The sequence below is a fragment of the Propithecus coquereli genome, unplaced genomic scaffold (assembly GCF_000956105.1).
Source record: "Propithecus coquereli isolate 6110/MARCELLA unplaced genomic scaffold, Pcoq_1.0 Scaffold119, whole genome shotgun sequence".
NCBI classification, from domain to species: Eukaryota; Metazoa; Chordata; class Mammalia; order Primates; family Indriidae; genus Propithecus; species Propithecus coquereli.
Window position 1 is genome coordinate 3,270,528 of NW_012135969.1, and position 10,438 is coordinate 3,280,965.

Genomic DNA, 10,438 nt, shown 5'->3' on the forward strand with positions numbered 1-10,438 from the left:
ATTCTGTGGGCTGTCTATTCACTCTAATGATAGTTTCCTTGGCAGTGCAGAAGCTTTTTAATTTGATTAGATCCCACTTATTTATTTTTGTTGCTGCGGCAATTGCTTGTGGGGTAATTGTTAATACTCTTTCCCAGTCTGTCGTTGTGTCTTCTGGTTTCATAGGTTGTGATTTTTGTCCAAGCACAAGTTCAAACACTGTTATTTTATATAGTCACATTTATCAGTTTTTTTATGGTTTCTTAATTTGAGTCATTGTTGGAAAGGCCTTCTGACTATAAATTTATAAAAGAATTATCCTTTGTGTTCTTTTAGCACATTTATTATTTCATTTTTTCACATTTGAATCTTTAGTCCACTTATAACTTGTCTTACTGTAAGGCATGAGGTGTGATTTCAACATTCCCTGCCCACCCTTGGGCCCCCAGAGTGATAGATACGTAATTGTCCACAAAGTACATATAATGGTCTACTTTTTCCCATTGATTTGAAATGTCATGTTTATCATATACTAAATCCCAATCTGTTTGGGAGTATATTTCTAGACTTCTTAATCTACTTTATTGGTCTGACTATTCATGCATCCATACCTCACTATTTTAATTATTGAAGCTTTAAAATAGATGTTAGTATCTAGAAGGACTATTTTTCAGAATTTTCTTGGCTATTCCAATTTGTCTAATTTTTCTCACACAACTTCAGAATTATCTTTCCTAGTTGGAAAAAAATATCTATTTTGAAAATAGAAGAATCTCAATTAAATTCATTGGGCTCTAATTAAATTACATAGAGAAATTTGAGATTTTTATAATGATGAATATTATTTTTTTGTCCAAGAACATGATATATCTTTCCATGTATTCTCATTTTCTGTCTTTTGGTATATTTTAAGATTTTATTCAGGTAGATCTTATACCTTTCTAACTAAATTTATTCCTGCAAATATTTTATATTTGTTGGTACTACCCTAAATTGTAGGATTTTTCCCTTCCATTCTATAGTATACAGAATAATGGGCCCCCAAAGATGGCCACATCCTAATCCCACAACCTGGAATATGCTAGGTTACATGGCAAAGGGGAAGAAAAGTTGCTAATCAGCTGACCTTAAAATGGGAAGATTATTCTGGATTATCTGGGTGGAATGAATGCAATCACAAGAGTCCTTAAATATGGAAGAGGGAGGCAAAAGAGTTTGTGTCAGAGCGATACAAAGTGAGAAAGACCAAGTGGTCCTTGCTGGCTTTGAATATAGAAGGCGGTCACAAGACAAGGATGTAGACAGCCTCTAGAAACTGGAAAAGGCCAGAGAAGGATTCTCCCCTAGAGCCTCTTTAAAGGATCAGGAACAAGAAGTAACATTCTTAAGGAAATACTGAGTAAGTATTCCTCGGAAAAAATACACATACTTTTCAACAGATCATACCTAAATATCCAATAGAAGCCAACACCATGACAAATTTCTAGCTAACATCATACCACAAGCAAACACTGGGCACTGAAAATGTTATAAAATGTGGGCTTTGGAAAAGCAACATGTAACCAACCAGTCTCTTTTTCAAGAAATTTCTTGTTAGTAATCACACCTTCCACAGAAAGCTAAATCATGGAATCTTGCAATTACCTCTAAAAAGAGCCTTACTTAAGACGAACAATTTAACCCATACTCACAATGTCCTAACATATTAATAAAACGGGAAAATCAGTTGGACGGAACAAAATAGAATACTGATTTCTAAGTTCACCAATAATTATTAGACATTAATAGTTTCTCTTTTCTAGGGAAGAAAGGAAAAGAAGGATGGGCTCGTTCCTGTTCAAGCTCAATGCCAGGCAGAGATGTCAACAGGAACTTAATGGACTTGATGTACTCACACCTGCTTAATCACGGATGCTGCTAGGACAGTGACGACAGCTCCTTTTGAAGACATAATGTGAAGCTCTGGACCCAATGACAAGTAGTAGTTGTGATGGGTAATAACTTAGTAACAGCCTAAATGCCCACTTTTATGAGACAAGTAACTCTTCTCAGGCAAGTAAAAAGCAGATTAATGAGATGTTCCTATAGGATGTGATATAAACATTAGAAAGGAAAACATCCCACCTATTGTGACACCATCTAGAGGAAAGGCTATATAAGCACTTCAAAGAGGAAAAAGCCAAGAGGCTTGGAATTTAGACTCAGTTGAGGTTGCTTGAGCTTTTCATCCTGGTGACCACAGACTTTGAAACAAACTAAAGCCAGACACGCACGATGGATACCAAGGGCTGTACAACAACTATTGCTTCTTCAACCCCATGCCAAAACTGCTCTAGGATTACAAATCTTAGAACCGTCTCTTCTAACAACAGCTGCCATCATGGTGGTCTTGAAGCCAACAGCTGCCAACCACCTGGCCACGTTCTGAGAACGCCCCAGGACCAGGGCTGCCACCCCACTCCTTGCTTTTGTCGCATGCCCATCTACCTAATAAGAAATCTCAATGCCTGTCCCTCTCTGGATGACTGTGGCTGGTATGGTGAAGGCATCAACAGTCATGAGAAGGAGACCCTGCAAATCTTGAACGAGCGCCTTGCGAACTACCTGGAAAAGGTGCGAATGCTGGAAAGACAGAACGCCGAACTGGAGGGTAAAATCCAGGAAGAGTGTACCAAAGAGCTCCCGGTCCTCTGTCCTGACTACCAGTCCTACTACAGAGCCATCGAGGAGCTCCAGCAGAAGGTAAGAGTCTTAGGAACCTGTTTAATCAAGTTGTGAATTAATGGTGTCCAAGCAAAAGTTAATTGCTAAACTCTAATGTTTTTAGTTCATTTTATGCTGAAAAGCTTCTTAAAAAAAAAAAAATAAGAAAATCTCTTGAGTGAAATTGTCATCTTGAGGCAACGTTGAGAGTTTTATGGTTTTTCGCTTTTCCAGAGATACACTCTACCATTACAACTAGATAACTCAGGACGAAAACATGTTAACAACGAGTTGCTATCATTTCTTTAATACAAATAAGAAGACAGGGATCTGAGAAAATGAATTTTGTTTTAATAAGTTCCTAAACAGTTTCATTTGTATCCATTTTGTAACTATCACCACCTTTTTCTCTTTTTATGCTTATTTTATCTTCTCCAAATTGTTTAGTTTGTTTCTATACCAAACCTAAATTTCTTATTCAGAGTTAGATGCTGCTGCTGCTACACATCTGGATTTATTCAGTTGTATTTGTTCAACACATATTTACGGAGCACCAACAACAATCTGCCAAACATTTTTCTAGGCTCCCGGAAAATGTTGGTGAACTTTGAAAAGTCTCTGCCCTCATAGAGTTTACATTCTAATAGATCGTGGTATATTATGCAAATTTAGGATGGATTATATATTTTTAATGGAAAAACATACACAAAAGTTTCTATTTAAATACATTTTTGCTGGTCTTTTAGGAAAATAACAAGAACTCTGACTTTCTAAAGATTTCCAAACTTCCTAAGCATAGCTATGAAGATTAATAAAAAGTCCAACTAGCCTTCCCCTGTCAACTGAAATACACACAAGCACCTTGGTTCTTAAAGAAGGAGATCCTGGTGTTTGTCTCATTTGTGTGTACAATTTCTTAATTCTAGATCTTGTGTACCAAGGCTGAGAATTCCAGGCTGGTCTCACAAATTGACAACACCAAACTGGCTGCAGATGACTTGAGAGCCAAGTAAGCTCACCCAATGCTGTCATTGATGACAGAACTCACCCTGAGTCTGACCTACACAGTCCCAGTAATGATCTAGCCACTCCCAATATGATACCCCTAAGCCTACTAACGCTCCTGCCCCATACCATGTTGCACTAGCCCTGTAAAGACTTTCAAATTCAATAAAAGTTGAAGATTGATAACTATAGTACCTATAGTTTCTAACACATGAACCCATATGATTACCTGCATGACAGTTCAGTAAGACAGGTAGGGCTAATATATTGTTACCCCATTTAAGGCGAGAAAACTGCTGTTCAATGGGTTACGTTACTTATCCAAAGGTATATAACTAGTACAAGACAGAGCCAAAACTTGGACCCAAGCTTGGACCCAGTGCTTTTTCCAATTATACCACATTGCCTCTAGGGACAAAGGAAGGAGGATAAATTCTCTCATCTCAAGAATAGCAATGTAGCATCACCCTGGCAAACTAATTTAGGAATGATGATTAAGTCAGGATATTTATCAAGTGGTTTCACCTCTGAAGAGAATAAAACCCTCAATAGAAATACACTAAATGAGCTGCCCAGAGAAAAATGCCAAAGGGAGCTCTGCTTGGTTGGTTTGCACCATCTCCTTTCTAATGTCTTCCTTTTCATGTCTGGTTTTTAAAGGTATGAAGCTGAAGTGTCCCTACGCCAGCTGGTGGAGGCAGATGTCAACAGCCTGAAGCAGATCCTGAATGCACTGACCCTGGGCAAGGCTGACCTGGAGGCACAAGTCCAGTCTCTGAAGGAGGAGCTCCTTTGCCTCAAGAGCAGCCACAGAGAGGTTAGAGAAAGACCAAGAGCACCATTGCAAGCTAAGCCTCTAAAAATAGCATCAATTCCTTGGAGTTGTACTTGGCAAAGGGTATCCCCACTAGATACTACTCTGGTTTTAGCCCTGATAACACCTACTGCTACTACCTCTGGTTCCAAGTAGGATTTTAAATCCATTGGCTACAACACGGTGTCTGGAGTCACGTGGGGTAGGAAAGCCCCTATCGTCCCCTCCAGCTTTTCTGTGAGAAGGAAGGAACCCCATTTTTCTGCCCTCACAGGCCTCCCATGTGAGTGCACATCCCTGCACAGACTTCTGCCACCTCCTGTTGGTACAAGTCAATACTGGCACAAGCCCACGTTGGCATCATAGAAACTATGGTCTCGCATTGTAAATTCCACCTGCGTCACCCATTATCCATCTCTAGAGACGATCTAAATTCTTTGGAATTCTGATCTTGCTACTCAATTCCTTTTAATTTTGCACAAATTTGAACATATGATCCTATCTGAAGTAGCGTTAAATCATTTTAAACGATTTCAGTAACATCTATAAATCAATCATGTATTCCTTTACTGTGGGTTGCATTTCAGACACAAGTAAGCTCAATTATTACTGCTAGACTGAAACAGGAACATAAGGGGGTCATCTGTCTACCAACTAACTCCACGTTCCTTTTCTCTCCATAGGAAATCGATTCCTTACAGAGCCAACTTGGGGACAGGCTTCACATCGAAGTGACAGCTGCCTCTTCTGTTGACCTAAACCAGGTTCTACAAGAAATAAGATGTCAATATGAGTCCATCATGGAGACAAACCGTAAAGATGTGGAACAATGGTTCAACATGCAGGTGGGGAGAGTTAAAAGAGTCAAAAACAAGAAGCTGATGTTGCATTTCCAGGGCCCTTTAATCAAAGTCATGTTTTCCTCCCATAATATCCATGGTCTTGGGCTGTGTTTCAGATGGAGGAGCTGAATCAGCAGGTGGTGACCAGCTCTGAGCAGCAGCAATGCTGCCAGAAGGAGATTGTAGAACTGAGACGCACCGTGAATGCTCTGGAGGTTGAACTGCAGGCCCAGCACCGAATGGTACCCAGCAGGCTGACCAAGCCTAGCTCAGCAATGATGGCAACAGCCCCTGACCCCTGTGTGTTGCAGTATTTCCCAAACTGTGTCTCCCAGAATAACAGTTCCTCCGTTTGTTAAAAGGGTCTATGGCCAAAAAAAGGACTCTGTGGTCAAATAAGTCTGGAAAATGCTGGATTAAACAAAGGTGAAACAGGGCGCCTTCCTGTGAGCCTTTCATAACCTGATATAAACCATGAATCTCCAAGAAGGGAATCCATGGCATTCAGCATTCCAAAGCTTATTGGACTATGGACTCCCTTTTTTTAATAGAGCATCTCATGGCAATAATGATTCATGGAGTACACCTTGGGAAATACTAAGAGAGCATTTTATTATATGCAAAGCATTTTTACAAGCTATCGTATTAGATTTATAAAACAATCTTATGAGGGAGGTGGCATGGTTATTAACCAATTTACAGATGAGGCTCCAAGAGCTAAGGTGATTTTCCCAAGCCAAATCCAAGATAAGTTTCATCTCGCCTGTTTTACAGATGAAGACGTAGAAATTCTCAGGCATTAAGTAACTTGTCCAAAGTCACACAAGCAGGAAGGGTCTGAGCCAGAATCCAGATTCCAAAGCCAGTACTGCTTCTGCCTCGTGATAGTGCTTTCTTCTGAAGTAGGAAATCACTTAAATGCTCTGCTAGGAAGGGTGTTAGGAAGGTGGGCATTAGGAAGACCTTGCCCCAAACCAGTTTTGTCACCAGCTTCTCATGTGACCTTGGACAACTCATTGAACCTCTTGAACCTCAGTTTTCTCATCTATAAAAATTGGGATACTCATGCAAATAATAGGTTAGTAAAACCTAAAATCCTACCATTACCCATAGACTTACAGAATGCAAGAACAGGAAAGAACTTTACTCATCAAAGTTTCAACGCTTATATTTTATATATAAGGCAATTGATTTCGTGACGGAATTGTTTATGGTTAAATGTTGCTCATTTCCTCTTTAAGATAGAAACACTCATTGAATGAGGTGCCACAATAATGTTTTTTAATTCCTGGGTATGCAATAAATTGAGATATTTTTTCTCTCCTAAGTAGGAGAATATGCTGGGAGATTATCAGGTGATCAAGAAAGAGGAAGAGAAGCAAGAGGGGATTAAGGAATGCAAACTTTGGCATAGTTGATAATTTTGCTTTTGGAGTTATTTGGTTAGACAGTAATAAAAGGGTTTGGTGATCCATTAGTACTGACACAAGGAAACCACTGTTTAAAATGATACAAATCACAGGTGACCTGGGCTTAAAGGCGTCATCATTATAGATCCTGCTTTCCTCCCCCATGGTAGAGACATTCCCAGGAATGCATCCTGACGGAGATCGAGGCCCACTACACTGCCCTGCTGAGTCAGATCCAGTGTCTGATCGATAACCTGGAGGCTCAGCTGGCAGAGATCCGGTGTGCCCTGGAAAGGCAGAACCAAGAATACGAGAGTCTGCTCGACATCAAGTCCCGGCTGGAGTGTGAGATTGCCACATACCGCAGCCTCCTGGAGGGCTTGGACGGCAAGTACGTAAAACAAAAATGACTTGTATGACATAGACACACAAATGCACATATGTATGTGCTGCCACTGGCAATGGGTGGAAAAGTGTTTCATTTGATCTTCTTGCCAGGGATGGGGAGCTTTGGACAGAGGTGTCCACATTCTCTCAAGCTGTGCCGTTGGGAGACCCACAATTGTAACCTAGTCCAAATTTGAGATGTTAGCTGAGCTGAGCTGTTTTGAAGAGTCCATGCATCAAGTTAATTCCTTATAGGTTATTTAGATTCTTAGAGTATTTAAATTACCAAAGAAAAAATGGTTTCCCCAAAGATGAACATACCTGGCGACACATTTTCCCCCACTGAGATGAAGGTCTGACTTTCAGGACATTGTCATGACATTGAACAGATAATCCTGGTTCCTCTGGAGGAACACCCTGGTCAGGTGGAAACCCTAACCCTCTCTAGCCACTAGTCCTTGATGCCAATAGTACCATGTGCACGTGTGTGTTTTAGCATCTGTTTTTAAATAAAAGTTGTAATTTTTTAAATTATAATGCTAACCAACCCATAAGGAACTCAATCCAAACTAACACTCCAGACACAGACTTAGTTGCAATTACAAAGGAGATCTCCTTGCCCAAAATAATTGGTGAACTCTGGTCATAGCATTCTCTTAATTGACACGCCCACATTCCACTAGCACAATGTTAATCAGTACTATCATTTAGGAGCTATGATAATGTACCAAAGTGCCTCAGATTATCAAAGAAAGATTATGTTTATAAAAAGAGTGTTTGCTGTTAACTGCTTCTTATTCCAATTCCCTGAAAACTATCTGTAGACACCAAGAAGGCACTTTGAAGCTTCCTGATGACATGTTGAGGACTCTTCTGTAGATGGGGCTCAGGCCACCACTAGTGGTGTGACTCACTCACTAACAAAAAAATATCTCATTAATTTCCATTCCTCAGATAAACCTCTCAACTTGTTCCTTATCGCTGTTAATCCTGTCAATTTAATTCCCATTATATCCATGCCGTAGATGAAAAACTAAAGTTCAGGAAGGTTAACTGACTTACCTGAGGTCACCAGCTGGTAAAGGACAGAGCTGGGCTCCACCCTAGTCTGTGACTGCCGGTGCAGTATCTTTTCCACGATGCTAGGGCCTTGACTGCAGTGGAAACTTACGGAATCTAATACTTCTAAACCTAGGACACTGCTTTCCAATGGATCTGATCTGATCATTTTTCTTATACTAACTATAGTATAAAGTGCATGCATAAGGATTTGGAAGTACTTGATTTGAGTGACAAATATTGAAAAAAGTAGCCACTACCATTTTTCACTATGTCCGTTATCACCTTCCCTCAATCACAGCTAAAATTCTGTTTTTTCCTTAGGCTTCCCTGTAATGCGTGTGCCACCAAATGTGAGCTTTCCACTTGCGCACCCTGTAAGGCCAGAGCCACAGAATGTGCAGCTCCAGTTTGCACAGCCTCAGCCCTCCGTGGTGTGCGCAAGCCCTGCAGTGCCTGTGAACCCCTGTCCCGGATACTGGTTAAAATATTCACCATCACCAAGGAGATTAAGGATGGGAAGGTCATTTCTTCTCACGAGCACGTGCAGCCTTGCTACATCACCAGACCTGCCAAAGTCTAACATCCCAAGGTGATGAAAATGACCCACAATCATGAAAGAGAGGCCAATACATGCTCCTGCCAGAGAGGTTTAAGAACTCCCCAGTCCCTTAAGGTACTTAGTTTCTTACTACTACAGTGGGTCCCCATGGCCAGGTTGAATGGCTTTGATTCTGCTCCTTCCCTAACTGGCTGCTGCCAACGAGATAATAAATTACATTTCACTGGAAGGACATTTTGCATTTATCTGAGGGATGGGAATGAATTTGTAGTCGCCCAGGAAGATGGCCTACATTGCTTGACTCCACATGTGATTGATGGGCAGGTTTCTCCCTTGTTTACTTACGTTCCTCCTTAGAGCCAGTCAGACAAGTTTAGGATTGTCTTTGGCCATTGGCGCGTGAAGGTGAAAAGCTATAACCTTCCCTTCTAACTACTTTGGATACAGAAAGAAGCCTACATGGAACAGTATGAACAGGGGAAAAGATCTTTAATATTTAGTTTCCTTGAAAAGACAGTCACCAGTCTGGATCCTACTAAACTCTGCTGTTGCAATTATTAGTTACCCGTACTAACATATTTGACCTCCTCTAAGATATTTTTAAAGATGTCCATGTTCTCCAAAACTTTGTGAACCATTAGATTCTCCAAATATTTTCTTTGAGAATCAGATATAATTGTGGGGAGTGAATCTGGAGCACTTTGAAGAAATAGCATGGGTCCTTTCATTAAATGTGTGCTATTTCTCTTTCTGTTCTTTAGGGAATGGGAGTTTGTCCTGATTGTTTGACAACGGACATGTAGCTGGAACTCTCAAGACATAAGCCCTGCCTCTCTCCCTCCCTGTGATGGGTGACAATGAAAAAATAGCTTAGACTCCTGCTTGAGTCTACTCACCAGAGAAAAATGGATTTATCCACAAATATTACAAAAAAGCAATAGTGAATAGCTGCTGCTTGCAAGGATAAGGAAGTCCCAATGTGAGAAGCCATTGTTTCTGTACCAGCCATGATCACAGCTTCTTAAGTAGAGTTACAGTGTGTAAGTCGTTTCCTACAAAAATTATCGGACATTTCCAGGGGTTTTAGTAAATAATTCCAAATCAAATGCAGAGTGTGGAGTCAAAAGCCCTGAAGTCCTAAACTTGCCATCTGCCAACTGTGACCCTGGGAAAAAACATTTAGCCTTCATCAAATCTAATTTCCTTGTTTGTTAAATAAGGATCATGCCTACTTCACAGGGTTGTTGTGAAGAACAAATGAAATTGTTTATGAATTGTCTTTGAACACTGAAAAGCACTACACACATGTTACTTTTATATAAGCTTTGCTTTTAGCTACAGACCCAGACCTAATTTTGTCATTATTGTCTCATTTTAAGATTCTTTCTCCATGAATTTAATTATCCAGTCATGATTTTGGAGTTTTAATAGTGTTTAGTGTTTGGAAAAGAAAAAAAAAAAGAACAAGATCTCCTGTAATCAAGCCCACAATTCTACTCAATAAAGCATTTCTTAATTCTTAGGGTATGTATCAGATATCAGTCAGTGCCTGATGCCCACATCAAAGACACACGCATTGTTTAACTCACAGCTCAACAATTTACTTCCTCCAGACAAGTAGCAACTTACACTAAGCAAATGGAATGCAGAACTCCCGGAATGATCTCTTTTCTATCAA

General features: G+C 40.2%; 1 protein-coding gene across 1 annotated transcript; it reads left to right on the forward strand.

Moving 5' to 3' along the window:
• The first annotated feature begins 2,216 nt into the window (after window positions 1–2,216).
• On the forward strand, window positions 2,217–8,962 carry KRT39 (keratin 39, type I). Its single transcript, XM_012660717.1, has 7 exons — window positions 2,217–2,721; window positions 3,609–3,691; window positions 4,348–4,504; window positions 5,185–5,346; window positions 5,460–5,585; window positions 6,923–7,143; window positions 8,523–8,962. The coding sequence occupies exons 1-7, from the start codon at window positions 2,254–2,256 to the stop codon at window positions 8,779–8,781; spliced, it is 1,476 nt and encodes a 491-aa protein (XP_012516171.1). The 5' UTR covers window positions 2,217–2,253; the 3' UTR covers window positions 8,782–8,962.
• The last annotated feature ends 1,476 nt before the right edge of the window (window positions 8,963–10,438 follow it).

Coding starts and splice junctions, on each gene's coding strand:
- KRT39 (XM_012660717.1), top strand. CDS start 2,254: ATGGATACCAAGGGCTGTACAACAACTATTGCTTCTTCAACCCCATGC. Junction 2,722..3,608: donor TCGAGGAGCTCCAGCAGAAG/GTAAGAGTCTTA, acceptor TCTTAATTCTAG/ATCTTGTGTACCAAGGCTGA. Junction 4,505..5,184: donor TCAAGAGCAGCCACAGAGAG/GTTAGAGAAAGA, acceptor TTCTCTCCATAG/GAAATCGATTCCTTACAGAG.